This window comes from Pleurodeles waltl, chromosome 10 (assembly GCF_031143425.1).
Source record: "Pleurodeles waltl isolate 20211129_DDA chromosome 10, aPleWal1.hap1.20221129, whole genome shotgun sequence".
Lineage (NCBI taxonomy): Eukaryota > Metazoa > Chordata > Amphibia > Caudata > Salamandridae > Pleurodeles > Pleurodeles waltl.
Window position 1 is genome coordinate 125,003,624 of NC_090449.1, and position 18,507 is coordinate 125,022,130.

At 43.1% G+C, this 18,507-nt stretch overlaps 1 protein-coding gene across 2 annotated transcripts in view; it reads right to left on the reverse strand.

The window, feature by feature from the left end:
- The window catches only part of CARD11 (caspase recruitment domain family member 11), a 538,982-nt gene that overhangs the window by 67,543 nt on the left and 452,932 nt on the right, over window positions 1-18,507 (reverse strand). For both annotated transcript variants that reach the window (XM_069209962.1, XM_069209961.1), the window contains exon 17: window positions 8,951-9,191. In XM_069209962.1, coding sequence (XP_069066063.1) covers window positions 8,951-9,191 — 241 coding nt within the window. The remainder of the gene's footprint in view (window positions 1-8,950; window positions 9,192-18,507) is intronic.

Here is an 18,507-nt window from a genome sequence, read left to right on the forward strand (position 1 = left end):
GTCCTTTTACAGAGGAGGTGCTCAAGAACAAGATGGATGGAAGAAGATGGGAGAACACAAGTCAGATGTTGAAGAGAAATGATGGCAGCGTTTGCATTTTACCAAGAACTGGATAACAAAACAGTCAGCATAAATGTCAAACAATTGAGAAACTGGCCAAGGCACATCACAACGAAGAAACAAACATTAACATAGCCAACAGATCTAGCTTTTAACTTTATATGGTGTTTAATTTTTAACTTGGTGTATTTCTAATAAGTGGGTGAATAGAAGGCTTATGTGTGGTTTTGCCTGTTGCCTTGTGCATGGGTTTTGAGTGTTTATATATGTCTGGATGTATGAATAAATGTATATATGGCACAAGTATTCTATGTACCATTCACCAGTGTTTCAGTGTACTATCTTGCCATATGTCAAGGAAATCCCATCACATGGACAAGCGCTCCACTCATATGCCAGATATTGACACAATATATTCATGTATTCCAGTTTCTCACATTATGCTGCTGTGAATTGCCTAAGCCCAGGCAGGACAGTGCTGTCTTTACTGGCAAGAGCAGGCCTCTTCAGGGCAATACAAGGATTTCTTCCTATTAAATATCCCTGTTGGTAAAGTCAGTGCCCCATAAAATAATACTTGCTATGTCTGAATGCCTTGCATGCTAGGGGGAAAGACTTGCCTTTTTACAGGTCTGGCTTAACAGGGCAGATTTGGGGATTTCACAAATGCTTAACGCTGCCTCCGTGGCTGTAGCTAAACTGGCATTACATTAAGCTTAAATAGAACACAAACAGACCTTCTAAGACAACTGCTATGAGGAGAAGAAGACCCTAAGAGAAGGGTCTGAGTAAGACAAGAAGCAATGAGGAGACAACTTAAGTGCACTGCCAGACTAGAGGGTATGGGGAGAACCATGGTCAGAGGCAGAGTGGTGCAGGGGCAAGAGACAAAAGGGAGGACGGATTAGGCCAGGCATGAGATTAGGGAGTCACCTGACTGTTGAGAGGGGTCAATGGGAGTCACGTGACTGGTGAGAGGGGTCAATAGAGTTACGTGACTGGTGAGGGATGGGAGGGGCCAATGGCTTACCTAAGGACAGAGTAGTATGGATGCCCAGAGTTGGCATGGCAACTTCAAGTGCTCACCACTGACAATCAGAAAGGAGGCTCCCCCTTTCTTGCTCAGAAGTGTAGAGCAATTAATGCCCAAAGTGTAGAATGGCGCTGGTGATTATCTTGACCCCAGCCTCCCCAGGGAAGGAAAGGGTTAAAGAACCAGGAGGAGTGCAGGCTGGAGTTAGAAAATAAGGATCGCAGTGGTGCAGTGAGGTAAGAAGATGGGAAAGTGATCAAGCTGAGGTACCCCTGTGGAGTTTTGGGGGGAAGGGAGGCGGGGGGCAAGTGACATAGAACAGAGTAGAACAGAAGTGGCACTGCCTAATTTGAAAATAAAGTTTCTGGACCTAATTATTTTCTTGGGAAGTTGCCTCCTTTGCTGCACCGCTGGTGCTTCACCTTTACTTATATAAAATATATGTCACTCTCCCAGGGCCCAGTACCTTGCTGTGCTACCTCACAGGAATCACTAGTTCGACTACAGCTACACTGACAAGGTACATTTACAATAATGTATCACTTCCTCAAGCTAAACATAGGTCCTGCATGGCTAGCGACCCAACTTTAAAGCTAACTCTACTTTAAAGGCAAATTAATTAATGTAACCTTGACCCTAATTTAAATCAAATTAAATTTGGCTGCTACCCATTTACTAACCCTTATGTTAACCATAACCATATTCTTAAATTATGTTTATTGCAATAAACTGAACAAGTAAGCCTAACGAAAACCTAACCCTAATGCCGACAATAAACGTAAATTAATTTATATCAGATAAATAAGTAAGATGCATTAATCGAACTCTGCTTATATCCCTAACATTATCCCTAAATTTATATCAGTTACATTAATTAAAAACTAACCCTACTCTAACCCCGACTCTGACAATTTAATTATTTAAATTCCCCTTAATTAATTTAATGTTAATACAGTGTAAATTATGTTGTGGCGAACCTGAAGTAGTAGGGTGGGGCATGTAGTAATTCCCAGGCTAGCCTATTGCAAAGTACAACCTTCTATTGGTCCCTACTATATTTGCTCAGCAATATTGAAATACCAGTATATATATTCCATTTTGCCATTGGTTTTACAAGAAAAGTTGCTCGCCTTTATGCACAGACCGATTGATCAAGGGTTGGTTCATGTCTATGTCAATGGGTGGCCCAGTTCTGTTTTTCTTTACATTGCATTTTTTGAATATATAATGGAAAAACAAACTATGTTACCAGAATTCAATGAAATACACGACACAGTAAGCTATACACCTGCCATGGAGCAAATTAAGAGCTTGTCTTTGTTTGAGCATGGTAGCTAAATCCAAGGTTTCTGTGCCAGACCATGCATGGCCTGATATCATGTCATGGTTTAGGAGGAGCAGGGATGTGGAATTCCTATAGCCCGACGCCCAGGACATCTTGTTTGGGGTCAAGGGCAACAAGTTTTTATGTTCACTTTGTCCTTGGGACAAGTAGGCACAACCCTTTGCAGCACAAACCCTTTGGCTGCCTGTTTACAGTGAGTGGAACTCTCTGCAGTTGAGGTAATGTGTTTCCAAAAGATAATGCTGTTCGAACTTGTATTTATGGTTCATTATTTGAAAACCTTCATTATTAGGGTGAGTGCTGTAAATAAATATTTTAAGGTCACACTTCAGTATGGACGTTGGTTCCAGTACAAAAAAAAAAAAACGTGTATACACATGTTTGAAAAGTTTAGGCTATGAGGCTAAGTATAATGCTCCCAGAATGCTCTCTGATTAGATGCAAATGAAGTGTCATTTAGTAAAATGTTTTGATGCATGCTAGTATTTCCCAAAAATATTTCTAATGGAAAATCAGTGTAACCATTTTCAACACGATTATGGGAAGCATGAAAATAAACAAACACTGACAAAGCCAACTGATCTGACATATTTTTATAAGTCTTTTAGTTTCATCAATGCATGTCTTGTTTTGACATGGCTTTTGTAACACTTTATTGTTGTGGGAGCTACCAGGCCCTCAACATTGTAACAAACACTGGCAAAAAAACCCCAAAACGTTTTTGAACTCTAAAAGCACATGTTGCCACCAGTGGCATAACAAAGGCCCCGCAGCCGCCCTCCAGGGGGCCCCTTCAGCACAGCACCTGCCCTGAGTGAGTCTGGAGAGGGGGCTCCTTCATGTTCTTTGCAAAGGGGCACCCTCCAGTTTCGTTACGTCACTGATTGCCACTGTTGTTCCTGACACTGAACAAAACTACTTTGTGTGCCAATATGCTCCTTGTGGAAGAGAAGAATGCGATCATTCACAGTAAAGCCAGCCAAAAGAGAGATAAATAGAAGTTTAATAAAAACAAAATGTCTTTGTTAACACCAGACCTAATTCGGGACCAAGACCCACATGTAGGTAGCTTTTTGCATGTCGCAAACAGCAACTTTCGCTGTTTGCGACGTGCAAAAAGCACATTGCGATGCACAAACCCAGTTTTGCGATTCGGTAACCTGGTTACTGAATCGCAAAACGGGTTTGCGACTCGCAATTAGGAAGGGGTGTTCCCTTCCTAATTGCGACTCGTAGTGCAATGTAGGATTGTTTTGCGGGCGCAAACCAATCGCAGTTTGCACCCATTTCAAATGGGTGCTAACACTTTCACAAAAGGGAAGGGGTCCCCCTGGGACCCCTTCCCCATTGTGAATGTCACTGTAAACATTTTTTCAGAGCAGGCAGTGGTCCTGCGGACCACTGCCTGCTCTAAAAAAATGAAACGAAAACGTTTCATTTTTCGTTTTTGTAATGCATCTTGTTTTCCTTTAAGGAAAACGGGCTGCATTACAAAAAAAAAAAAAACTGCTTTATTGAAAAGCAGTCACAGACATGGTGGTCTGCTGTCTCCAGCAGGCCACCATCCCTGTGAGGCCGCCATTCGCAAGGGGGTCGCAAATTGCGACCCACCTCATGATTATTCATGAGGTGTGCATTTGCGAAGCCCTTGCGAATCACAGATGGTGTCAGGGACACCATCCTACATTCGGATTTGCGACTCGCAATTTGCGGGTCGCAAATCTGAACGTATCCTACATGTGGCCCCAAATTCTTAAAGAAAGTCACAAAAGTGCACCCATGGTATATGTCGTACCCCTATAAAATATTTGTGAACTGTATTTTAGCATGGGTAAATACGCATGTGTAGATTTTCTCATGTGAAAATCTATTGAGCATTTGCAAGTTCATTTTCCCTCCAGCCACTTTCTTCTCAACCCTGGAAGAAGTTCTAATTCTGCCATTGTCAGGAGTAAATATCCAACCTTTCTTATTATGGGAAAATATTAGAGAGAAGCTGGTGAAAATCTTTAAAACATGCAGGTTAGTAGGTTTGCAGACTCAAAGGCATTCCAGCCCTGGAACTTTTGCTTACTGCTTCCTCCAGCCCCAGTATGCAGATCTGCAGAAAGGTGGAAAAATAAGGAAATTGCTACAGTAGGGATTGAAACTGCAAGTATTCAAGCCCTACTATGGTAGTAGCCCTGCCATAATCAGAGAGGCTATTATGAGAGCTCTTACATAATGAGATTGCTGCCATAATTTGGCGCCACACTACATGGCACCAAAGGGACAAGTAGATCTTTTTACAGGACAAGTAGATTTGAGAAGCAGCCTGTCCCATTGACAAGTAGATATTTTAATAAATTCCACACCCCTGAGGAGTCACACAGGAAGTATAGCTTTGGCCTTGACCACCTAGTCCTAAATGAGACAATGAGCTGCAAGCCATTGGATCCTAGTCACAATTGCGGCTGCTAATGACGGGGGCTGGAGGGACGGACAGGGAGGCTGTAGGGGTTTGTTAAAAACAATAAATAATAATAATAATAAAAAACACTTACCTTCTCTTTTGAGAGACACAGTTCATCTCCGTTCCATCCTCAGCCTCTTCCCAGCAGCACCGAGGGTCCCAGCCAATCATGATGCTGCTGTCACCAGCATGACAGCAGTGTTGGTGTGACTGGTCTGCTTCTGTGCTGAGATTGGGAGTGAAATCCTGTGGATATTCCCCACTCGGCTGTGCAATACAGCAGGCAGAGAACATGCAAAGTGCACATGTCTGTTTGGCCGGCCAACCTGCCGGCCAAATAGACATGTGCACTTTATGGTGCACATACCCCTCCTTCTGTGCTTCTCCAGTTCAGCCCCCCCTTACTTCTAGGAAAAATAAAATGATAATATAGCGTTATTAGCATTTTATTTTGCCTTTTGCTAAAATCCAGTGGGGCGACGCTCCTACGCCTTAGCGGTGGAGCTGCCGCCGTCTAGTCATTGATCTTCTTGATCAAAGGTTTGGCATAGCCTTGGAAAGGTTTTTATGTGCCGTTAAGTTCACTGTCCCCTTCTTGTGATAGGAATGACACCCCTGAAATACAGATATGCCTGTGTCTCTCATAATTAACAATGCTGCAGCAGCAGCCCTGTTTTTGTGTGCAAAATGTACAACTTCCTGACCAGTGCATACTCAATGCAAACTTTAAAAAGAGCAACTCAATTAATTACCAACGTTCTAAGATGAGTTTGTGTGCTGAGCTCTGGCAAAAGAAGCACTGGTAGTGATCTTTACTAGACCATGGAGCAAGCACAAGCACCAAGGAAGAGATGAGCTCCATGTGAGACCAGGCAGTTGCAGGAACCAGGATGAAGAAAGCAGGACTGCAGCAAGTTATTTGAGGTGGACTAATATGTCTGGATTCAATACCACCTGGGACAGATCAGGCACTCTTCGAAGAAATGGAAAATGCTGCACATGAATAACACACAGCATAGGACATCAGATACAGCTGCTCATGCATTCTACACTGACTGCATTGTGGCAAACCTCAGTAGCATCTGCTACTTTGTAAAATGCTGTGTTAAAAAATGGTGGACCTGACCCTCTCTGCATGGTCACCCCAAACATTTTGCCTTTTTCCCTCCACTTTTTGCTGAATTTGTTTTTGTTGGCCTTAGGACTCTGTGCACTTCACTACTGCTAATTAGTGATAAAGTGCTTGTGTTCACACCCCTAAAACATGGGTAAAGTGGTATATCCATAATTAGCATATTTAACTGACTTATAAGTCCTTTGTAGATTGGTATACCATATACCCAGGACCATTAAAAGAAATGCTATCAGTAGGCCTGCAGCACGTATTGTGCTGTCCACTTAAGTAGCAACTTAAAACATGTATCAAGACTGCCACTGCAGCCTGAATGCAGTTTTAAGCTGCCATGTCCACTTGAAGTAAAATCTCCTTTTATTACATATATGTCACCCCTAAGGTACGGCCTAGGTAGCACATAGATCAGGGCGCATTGTAATTAAAAGGTCAGACATCTACTTTTAAGTTTTGCATGGCTTTGTCATGAAAATCTCCTAAATTCATTTAACACCACTCTATCGCCTTCCCCTCCCATAGAATGACATTGAGGATTCCTTATTAGATTTATTAAGATGTAATTTCCAATTTGGAGCCAGCAGCTATATCACGCTTGGTGTCTTTGAGATAGTAATGATAAACCCTATTTAACGGTAAGTTTGGAGTTTTTATTACAATTTTGAAAATGCCACTTTTAGAAAGTTGCCATTTTTCTGCCCTTATCTCTTGTGTGCCTGTAGCCTGTCTTGGGTCTCCTGACTTGGTGTTACAGACTTTGTGAATTCCGTGTAGACAGTCACACAATACAGGGATAAGGTATGTCTTAATAAGCCATCTGCTGGTAGGATGAGGAGGTGACACTGAGCATAGCCCTACTTGCAACTAAATAGGGAGTGCTATGCTTCTACACAAAGGTCCTGTCACCTCCACATTGGCACTGCAATCACCTTGGAGCCAGGCAGAGGAGTCAGGAAATTCCATGCACTTCAAAACCAGTGTCTAGAAGCTTCTTCCACTTTCCAGTAAAAGAGCACCAGGGTTTAAAGGGGACCTCAGACATCAACTCTTCGGTACACTTCTGGATCTATGGACTCTGCCAGGAAGAAGGACTGCTGGCTGCTAAAAGGACTGCCACTCTGCTGGACTGCTGCCTTGCTGAACTGCTGCACACCTGCCTTCTTGCCTCAGAGAGGAGAACTGGACCTACAACTTCATCATGAGCCCAAGATTACAAGAGTGACTCCAAAGGCTAGTCTGCTGGCCTCCTGATCTGAGCTTCAGGGACATAACAATGCTCCCCAACATACTGAACCAGCACCTGGACCCAGCTAAAGTGAGTTCCTGAGCCACAAGCGGTACCCCTCTGGTCTAGGGCCCTTGGTGTGATCTGAGAGAGCTGTATTGAAGTTTCTTGGCTCCTTGTGACCGCAAATGGCCCTTTTGTGCCAAGAACTTGCCACCAGTGCCACCATTAGATGCAAAGTTCTGGCAACTGCCTCCTAATACTACAGCACCGATTGTTGGTGTGGGCCCCTAATGTGAAGATACAGAAAATGCCCATATGTGGTGCTGAGCCTGCTCTTCGCGCTACTCCAGCAGTCTTCCACAACACTCTCCCTGCGCCCTGTGGCCCCCTTCACCCGAAACTGGACTCTTATTGCAGATTTGAGAAGGTAAAACTTTTAGCTGGATTAATCTGGTGACTACAGCCAACCTGCTCTCCATCGCGATCAGAGTAAACCTGTGACTTTGACCTGGTGCAGTGCGACCAGATAACCATATTATTTTGTTTGGAGCTATTTTCACTAAAATCGGTAAAGATTCAAAACTCCAGTTCGACTGCTTAGATTTTTGTAATTTTGGTGTCTAATAATTTATTACAATTCATTCTGATTTTTCCTTTGTTGTGTTTCCACTTTATTGCTGTTTATGTGCCGCATAAAAATGTTACACATTGTCTCTAAGTTAATCCTGACTGCTTTTTGTGCCAAACTACTCAAGGTTAGGCACAGTTTATTTTTGTGACTTTTTGTGGTTCACCTGCAAGGGACTGTGGCTTTTGCTTGATCAGGAGACGCAGACCAATCAACCAACAACCCAATATCTCACAGAAATGTTGCTGGTTCAGGTGTGGCCAGCAACCAAAACCAACAGATTTCTCATCAAAACACTACTAGGAGCAAACTGTTGCTGATAGAAATGAGCTCAGAAACAAATGTTTACTTTTGCCTCTCTGTCTTCCCTGCGGGCTGCAGCATGAAAACCGAGGCAGAGGGCTTGAGAGACAGAGAAATAGTGATGATTTTCAGATAAACCAGTAAAATCTTGGGGATTATTTCACATAGCTATTTGAACATGTAAGTTTAAATTACACCTGCAAATACCCTTTTTCACAAATTAAAAACATTTGAATTCTCAAAAGTTTGGTATAAAAGTCCAAAGATTTTAATTCTGCTTTAAGTGTTTCAGGACGAGAATGTCCCATAAGCTCGTGACCACCAACAAACTTGCCCATTAATGGATTTGGGTGTTGATGTGGGTTATTTGACAAACAGGACTACAAGTCCAAGAATTAAAAGGAAAAATAACCTGGATTGGAGATGCACATAAGGCGTAGACCGGGGAAACATGGCCGTTATGGGCTATGTGAAATTGTTTCCCATCTGCCACATACGGCTCCTTTTCCCTTGGTGGAAGGTGGAACCGCAATATCAGATTCTCATCATCCCTGCCATATCCTTTCCCAGCTGCTGAAAGTCCCGCCCTGACTTCTCCTTTTAAACATTATAAGAGAGAAGAAAACACATCAGCTGCTAAACACAATTTAGATGATGCTCCATCACTTAATCAAATCATATGTGACTTACAGCTACACCTGGGGGTTTTATTCATGCCCCCTACTAAGGAAACATCTGTTTTCATTTATGTTTGAGTCAATATTATACTTGCCTGCTGTAGCTGGGTATTGTTCCTTTATCCAGGTCCTTGTCGTTGAATGGATCCACCCGGGCACAGAACCACTCATACCTCCCTTGATGCATGGTGTCCAGGACATGCACAATCTCATCACACCTCAGCGACAAGGAGCAGCAGTCAAGCTGGCTGGAGATATTTAGATTCAGACGGATGTAAAATGAGTCCCCGGAGATCACCTGTCCAGTCTCCATTTCTTTCAGAAGCCTACTATAACCTGCAGAGAGTAAGGCATGTACTTAACCAAATGGTAAAAGATAATTGATAATTTTCCTGGGTTGTTGTCTGCGTTCTCAGTAGTTGAAAAAATCTGCATGGAGGAGTAAGGTTTTATGTATCTATAAAGTTGTATTTCTATAGCACAAATCCAGCTTGAGAGAATGTTAATTTAAAAACCCGGCCCAGATTTACTAAGATTTTGCATCATGGCAGCACCACTTTGTGGTGCTGCTCTGTCATAAAAACAAAGTTCGGTTTTAGCAAGCCATGCAAATGTTGTGTGGGTTTGTGTAGGATTTATCACAAAAGTGGCACAAAGTAGCACAAGCCACTACCCTGTGTTATTTGTGTTGGAAAGTCATTACATAGGTGGAGCATGGGCGCTCCTGTGCACCCACTCATGTATTTTAATGAAAATCTGTATTTACTACAGTCAATAAATATGGGTTTGCATCAAAATGGTGCGCCTATAGGAGGCTGTCATAATGAAGAGAAATATCTTATTTGTCCTGGTTACTTTCTCTTTGTAACACCACAAAATAAAATGATAGACAGAGCACTGAAACGCTTCGAACACTCACCCCATTAGCAGATTAGGGTTTAATCCAATGTTATTTTGTTTGCCATGTTACTCCAGTTTGGACCCAGTAATATGCAAATCTGTATTGACCCTGCTCCCCATGGGAACAGTCCAACCCGAACTGCCAAGCCAGGTCCTCTCTGGACTGGAAACAAGCATCCTGGGACCCGTTTCGGGGTATCACCCCTCATAAACCAGGCTAGCTTGAATCCAGTGGTGCAGCGAGCAAGGTACCTACGTCTCTATTTGTATTCTGCAGCACACATAGAAAGATAAATAAACCTCTAAGAATAGTTGTGGGTCGGCACAAAACCCATCTGACCACAATGCAGGCAACTTCCCTTTTGTGGTGCATTGTGTCAAAGTTTAGTAAACCTGGCCTTCTTATTGAAGTCAGTGAGTCAAGATTACCTGAAACATGAAATTTGCCTAAAAATCACTCTGTGTTTTATATTTGCACGTTGACTTCATCAGAACATTATCGCCTACTGCCGGCTTTAGTGGCACTAGTTCTGCCTTCATCCTGCTCCACCCTACTTTCAACTTACCAGCCTCCATATCTGGCAGCAGAACATCTACAACATTTTAAGTCGGATGGAAGGACTTAGAAACCTCATGTATGAAAATAAATTATTGGTCACCTTTTTCTTGGTGCTGTTACACCCGTTGGAAGTTTCCCACCACGTTGGCTGGGTAGGCATGTCCAGATAGCTATCCCAGTCATGTTTAGGCTTCCTAACACCATAAAGCTAGATGCCATGCAAATGTGAGATTGGACAATTTTTTCATAAAACTGGGACGCTGACCAATATGTACCTCTCTTCAAATGAAATGGGCAATAGATGGGCACTATCATCACTCAGCAATCATCTGAGCAAACCGGTCTGCTAGCAGAATAGAAGCTGATTAACGGACTCATTATGAGTTTGGTGGTCCCACCATGGGACTGCCAAAATCATGGTGAGGACTCCACCTCCATGGCGGTGACTTTCCCCAAGAGCATACTACAATCTGAGAAGGAAACAGGGACCAGGGCACTCTGAGTCTCTAAAATAAATATATAGTCCAAAAAGAGTAGAGTTGCATGGAGTGTTTAATCCAAGAACAGACAACAGCCAACACGTGTTTCGTCCTAAAGGACTTTTTCAAGGCTCATAGATTCAAACTTGTATGAAGAATAGTTTCACTAGGGTTGCTGTTTCCTTCTCAACTTGTATCTCACAGCACAGTCCATGGGTGGTCCCCTCTGGGGTTCCATCTACGAAACCTGTGCAATTTGGAAACCCTTTGTGGTTGGGTTTCTACGACCAGGTTTGCACCGCGCACAAATACAGGCTACGCGACTTTAAATTGATTGGTTTCAGATGTGCGACAATATAGCATTAACCACTTCCTTGTTATAAATGTGTACTGCATACTACAATCTTCCTGCCAAGCTGACAGGCGGGAACATTGTAATACGTGTTACCGCTGGGCTGACCAGCGGGAACAGTGCTAGGATATTGGCCTCGACTCCTTTAACGGAGCCAAGGCCAATATCCTAGCACTCCGGCACCCTTGGAATGCACACTGTCTGCAAAGCAGACATTGCGCTTCCCGACAGTGCTGGGCAGGGGCGGCCCCTGTGGCCCTCAGCACTGGCTTTGTGCCAGCCTTTTCATGGCTGGGGTTGCAATCAGCCAGGCAGCACTGAGTTCAGCACCGCCATGGCTGATTAAAAGCCCAAACACCATCACCCCATTGGGATTTATGATCCTGGCGGGGAGGGTGGTCTTTAAGCAGGTACGCCTACCAAAGTTGTAATTCAGCAGTCGGACCGCCTGGAGTGCGGCAGGCCGACCGTCAATGCGAGTCACCACACTTGTAATGAGGCCCTAAGTGTCTTACAATGGACTGAGCTTCTCCTACAATGCCACTTACAGAACCTTGTCCATCCATTAACCACGCTACAGACTCTCTTTGCCAGCTCAAATCACCTTCAAAGAAATAAACTTAAAACTAAATCATATCTGACAATCGCGATTAAGATGCACAATTGGCTTCGTAACAATTACAGGAGCAAAATAATAATCATGCTCCTGATCAAAATGCAGGAAATAACACCAGGCCTGTTACCAAGTTCCAAGGATTTAAACTTCCCCACCAAAGTGTGATAAGCTTTGTGACACTGCTTTTCAGGAAGGAACAGAAGACGTTTCTCTTCAAAGAACACCTCAACTCTGTGTAGCGCTCGGGATGTTTGATCCCTGCCGGTAATTGACCTAAGTAATTTGAGAAGGTAAAAGGCTACCTGATTGCTAAACTGATTTGTTGTACCAAGGTGAGATATGCATTCAGCTGAATCAGAGGTTCATCAGAAGTGAAAAAATACTAGAAGGACTACGTTCTAAAGGCTGCTGGAGAGGGGTGGCTGGAAGGTGAATGACCAAAATACCTGATTAAAAATATTCTCTGACATGAATATCATGTCAAAGATATTGTGACTACCAGAATATTGTGGAACAGAATATTTAAGGTAAGCATATAATTTTTGTTAGGTTTTTAAGAATATCAGTGTAATTAATATTGTTCACTTAAACAAATATTTTTATTACATCTATATTATCTTATATCTATTAGTTAGTAGAACAATTTTATTGATAGTATGTTAGTGTCATTGTTATTCATTTTATGAACTATAATTTGTAATTTTAAATGTGTAATTTATTGTTTAATTTAATTAGCAATTTATGTATTAGTGGGTTGTTGGGTTTATAGTGGAAAAGGGTGGGAAGTTAAATAAAGGTAAATAAATTATTTTCTTGTTTTCATGACAATTATTTGTATTGTTAATTAAATATTTAATTGATTATTAATTATGTAAATTGTTTAATCACTCTTTTATTGGTTTAAGTTTAGTTTTATTCTTTTTAAATGTTTGAATTTATGTTAGTAGTTTACATTTTAGAAGTTAGCTGTTGGAAGTGTAGGACAAAAGGGTGCAAAGTTAATAAAATTATAATTAATTTAACTCATATGTGAATTTTAATTGTAAATTACATATTTAATTGGTTAATAATTTTAAAACTGTTTGATTATGTAAGTGTTATTTTGTTTCTTAGAACTCATCTGTAAATTATTATCTATTTTTAAATTTTTTATATGTTTACTAATAATTTATATTTTAGTAGTGAGTTGTTTGGCTTGTATAGGGATCGGGTGGGAAGTTATTGAATTTATAATCTTTTAAATTAATTGTTAATCTTAATTTTTTATTGATCATAAATTAGGTGTACTTTAACTTGTTTGTTCATTGTTTTTATTATTTGTGTTATTTAATTTAATTATTAAATTCTTGTTACATGTTTGTAATACTAATTTTTGTCAAATGTATTTTTCATTATTTGAATTTTAATTGTTTAATTCAATTGATATTTGTGTTTAAATATTTTTTAGTTCAATTTGTTTGGGTGTTTCTGGTTTTTGCAGGTTGTAGGGAGGGAAGTGAATTTAACTTCAATTATTTTTTTCTAATTATTTTGCTTATTTTTGGTACACATTATATGCATTTTTATGAAAATATGACTTACAATTGTATTGTATTAAGGAGTTTCAATGTTTTCCTGAAACTAATTATGAGTTGGGATGGTATATAATCCTTATTAACTTCAACACTTTCCCTAATGTTGCCTACATTGGAGTGTGAATCGTAAATGTAACCCCTCTAAATCCAAAACTTTCCCTAATATTGCTTAGATTGGAGTGTGAATAGAAATTTTAACTCTGTGAAGTACAACACTTTGCCTACTGTTGTGTAGACTGGAATGAGAATAGTAAGTCTAAAACTTCTGAAGTCCAACACTTTTCTCACTGTAGCTTGGACTAGAAAAGAAATAGTAAATCTAAACCTTCTGAAGTCCAGCACTTTCCATTCTGTTGCTGAGATTAGAGTGGGAATAATAAATCTAAAGATGTGAAGTCAAACACTTTAGCTACTATTCTTTAGACTGGGATGGGAATAGTAAATCTAAGCTCTCTTGTGGTCCAACACATTCCCACCTGTTGCTTAGACTGGAGTGAGAATAGTAAATCTTGCCTCCACAGAGTCTTACATTTTCCCTACTGTGGTTTAGACTGGAGTGGGAATGGTAAATCTAACCCCTCCGAAGTCTAATACTTTCTCTAAGCAACAGAAGTGAACCTGTTGGATTTTCAAGGGGTTCAATTTACTAATCCCACTCCAATGTAAACACTAGAGTGGGATAAGTAAACTGAACCTCTCAAAATTCCAACAGTTCCTCAACTGTTGTTTAGACTGATAGTGGGAATAATTAATGTAACCCTTCCAAAGTCCAACCCTTCCGAAGTCCAACGCTTTACCTATTGTTGCTTAGACTGAAGTGAGAATGGTAAGTCTAACCCCACCAAAGCCCTCAGTCTTCCCTAATGTTGCATACATAGTAGTGGGAATAGTATCTAAAACCCCTCTGAATTTGAAAAGTTTCCCTAATATTGGTTTGAGTGAATGTGTGTAATTTGTAATATTGTTGTTTAATTTGATCTGTTTTTTTCTAAATATTTTGTTTTTAAAATGTTTACATTACTTTTAGAATGGTTTAAAAAATGTATACATACTGTATCTGTCAATATTTTTGCCAATTTTAAAATTGTTAAAGTATTCTTATATTTTAATATATTTGTGTGTATTGTTTCTATATTTAGTGTACAGTTTTAAATAAAAGTATTTTGCATGTTTATTGCAATATTTAAATGAGGTTACATCTTTTGCTGGTTGTGTGCTTTCTAATTTTCACTTTATTTTTACTGTGTGTGTGTGTGTGTGTCATTTCTGTGTTATATTTCGCTAAATATATATTTATACATGTGTATGTATGTATATACATATAAATATATATATGATTGCTAATATCTATTTAACATTATATTATTTTAACCAATTACCTACTTCAAAGTTACTTTAAGGTCGATATTTATCGAAAAAGCAATATTCATTCCTCTTTCCTGATTGATGTTCTATTTCACAATATTTTGTCACCATAGTTTGGCTGTTCGCGTTATATGTGGGAAGCAGAGGCAAAACATCAGGGGAGACCACGCCAAAGATGCCAGGTCTAACACATGTTCTCCCCAGCTGTAAGTGGGAAGAACTACTCAACCTCATGGGAGTTCTCATCACTAAGGTGGAAGAATCTGGACAGACCATCAGCATTGGCGTGTTCTGTTCCAGGTTGCTGTACCACCGTAAACTCTATTCACTGTAGGGAGATAGACCACCTCAACAGTTTTGGGTTCTCATCCCTCATGTGTCTTAACCAACTGAGGGGCCTGTGATCAGTCTGATCCACGGAAGTGGGTCCCAAACAAGTAGAGTCTGAGCTTCTTCAGCGCCCAGACCACAGCAAAAGTTTCACGCACAATTGCACTCTACCTACATTCTAGGGAAAGTAGCCTCCTACTGATGAAGACTACAGGTTGATCTAGGCCCTCTTTGGCTGTGACAACACTGCTCCTACGCCATGCTCTGAAGCATCAGTCTGCATGACAAATTCTTTAGAGAAGTCAGGTGCCTTCAGCATGGGTGCCTTGCACATGGCTGCCTTTAGGGCATGAAAAGCTGTCTGGCAAGACTCAGTCCAGATCACTTTCTTCAGTTGCTTCCTGAAGTTAACTCAGTCAATGGAGTAACAATGGTGCCCTACCTCTTAACAAACCTCCTATAGTAGCCTGTGAGACCTAAAAAGGCACTCCCCTCAGACTGGGTCTTGGGGGGGCGGCTCCCAAGCCAGTATAGTGTCAATCTTAGGTTGCAGGGGTACCACCTGGTGCCCCCGCAGAGCCCTGCCCTATTTAGCACTTGCTATCCTTAATAGTGAGGCCTGCCATCTGAGACATTTGTGTTCCCCCTTCACATGACCCACCTGGTCATATACATAACACGTGCCGCCCCCCCCTGAACCCGCATCTTGCAGGTTTCCCTTTTGAAAATCATGGCTTCTTTTCAACTGGGGGCTGGGAATCCTTGCCCTGGGGACTAGGTTGGAGCCCGTTAGAGAACTACCCCTGTTTACCCTTACCCCTCCACTTCTTCTTAGAGGGACCCTGCCCACTCTTGAGGTGCTCTCCTCCATACCTCCTTTGGACCCTGGTGCTCTCCCAACGGTTTGCTTCCTACGCAAGCTTCCTGGGGTCAGTCAGCTTGCTGTCAATCAGGTGCTAGCAAGTGCTCTCAATCAATTAAGCTGTAAAGCCCCTCATAAGTTGTTAACTTACTACCCTTCAACCAGCCATCCAGTGACCAGTAGAAAGAGTCAACACATACTAACCATGTTTTCAGGCATCAATCTGGCAGAAATATGCGCGTTTCCATTTAGACATGAAGGGAAAAGGATTAAGAGCCCAATTATGAGTTTGTTGGACAGGAACACCTGTCCGCCACACTCCGACAGGGTGCGGCCGTCAATCAATCATACAATCATTATATTTGTAAAGCGCACTACATACCCACGAGGGTCTCAAGGCGCTGGTGGGGAGGGGGTGCTGCTACTGCTCGAAGAGGTGTTTTCTGAAGGTGAGCAGGTCTTGGATCTGTCTTAGGTTGGTCGAGAGGGAGTTCCAGGTCTTGGCGGCGAGGTAGGAGAAGGATCTGCCACCAGAGAATTTTTGTTGGATTCGGGGGACGACGACGAGGGCGAGGCTGGCGGAGCGGAGCTGTCGGGTGGGGGTGTAGAAGCTGAGTCTGTTGTTCAGGTAGGCTGGCCCAGCATTGTGGAGTGCTTTGTGTGCGTGGGTGAGGATTTTGAAGGTGATCCTCTTGTCGATGGGGAGTTAGTGAAGGTTTCTCAGGTGGGGGTGATGTGGTTGCGGCGGGGCACGTTGAGGATTGGTCGGACAGAGGCGTTTTGGATGCGTTGGAGGCGTTGCAGGTGCTTGGTCGGGATACCTGCGTAGAGTACATTGCCGTAGTCAAGCCTGTTGCTGACGAGGGCCTGTGTCACTGTTCTTATTGTTTCGGTCGGGATCCACTTGTAGATCCTGCAGAGCATGCGGAGGGTGTTGTAGCAAGAGGAGGAGATGGCGTTGACCTGTTTTGACATGGAGAGGGATGAGTCGAGGATGAAACCAAGGTTGTGTGCGTGGTCGATCGGTGTCGGTTGGGTGCCCAGCGAGGTTGGCCACCACGAGTCGTCCCAGGCGGAGAAGGTGGGCCCTAGGATAAGGACCTCCGTCTTGTCCGAGTTCAGTTTCAGACGGCTGCCTCTCATCCAGTCGGCGACGGACTTCATACCCTCGTGAAGGTTGGTTTTGGTGGTGTGCGGGTTGTTGGTGAGGGAGAGGATGAGTTGGGTGTTGTTGGCGTAGGAGATGATGTTGAGGTTGTGTTGGCGGGCCACTTGTGCGAGGGGAGCCATGTAGGTATTGAAAAGCGTCGGGCTGAGGGATGAGCCCTGGGGTACGCCGCATATGATGTTGGTGGCTTCGGATTGGAAGGGAGGGAGGCGGACTCTCTGGGTTCTGCCGGAGAGGAAGGATGTGGTCCAGTCAAGGGCTTTCTCTTGGATTCCAGCTTCATGGAGGCGGGTTTTCAGAGTGTGGTGGCAGACCATGTCGAAGGCGGCTGACAGGTCTAGGAGGATGAGTACTGATGTTTCGCCATTGTCGAGTTGGCTTCTGATGTCGTCTCTGGCAGCGAGAAGGGCGGTCTCTGTGCTGTGGTTCTGTCTGAATCCGGACTGGGAAGGGTCCAGGATGTTGTTGTCTTCGAGCTGGCGGGTCAGTTGTGTGTTAATTTTCTCGATGACCTTTGCCGGGAACGGGAGCAGGGAGATGGGCCGGAAGTTCTTGAGGTCCTTGGGGTCCGCTTTGGGCTTTTTGAGAAGGGTGTTGATTTCGGCGTGCTTCCAGCTTTCCGGGAATCTTGCTGTTTCGAAGGAGATGTTGATGACCTTCTGTAGTTGGGGTGCGATGGCTGTGTCTGCTTTGTTGTATACGTGGTGTGGGGACGGGTCTGATGGTGATCCTGAGTGGATGGAGTTCATGATCTTGCTTGTCTCGTCGTCGTTGATGTTGGTCCATGAAGTCAGGCGGTTGGTACGGGTGGTGATCGCGGAGGAGGAGGCTGGCGTGTTTGAGGTGGTCGAGGTGTTGAAGCTGTCATGGATGTCAGTGATCTTCCGGTGGAGAGAGGTGGCTAATGCGTCGCACAGCTCTTGGGAAGGTGGGATGTCGTTGACATTGGCGCTAGGGTTGGAGAGTTCCTTTACGATGCTGAAGAGCTCTTTGCTGTCGTGTGCGTTGTTTTCTAGGCGGGCTTTGAAGGAGGATCTCGTAGCCAGCCTGAGGAGTTGGTGATGTCTGCGTGTGGCGTCCTTGAGTGCTGTGTGGCTGTCGGGTGTGCTTTCGCTGAGCTATTTCTTCTTGAGTTTCCGGCAGTTGTGCTTGGAGGTCGTTGGTGAACCAGGTGGCTTTTATGCCGGCTTGGCTGTTGGAGGGCTTCTTGAGTGGTGCGAGGTGGTTGGCGCAGTCGTTGATCCACTGCCTGAAGTTGGGGGCTGCGTTGTCAGGGTCGGTAGGTGGTCTCTGGGCCAGGGCGTTGGTCAGCTGATCTTCGTGACTTTGCTCCAGCATCGACGGGGCGGCAGATCGGTGTGGGGGTGTTTGGTTTGTTTCTTGAAGGTGAAATGGATGCAGTGGTGGTCGGTCCAGTGGAGTTCGGTGGTGTGGTTGAAGGCGACGT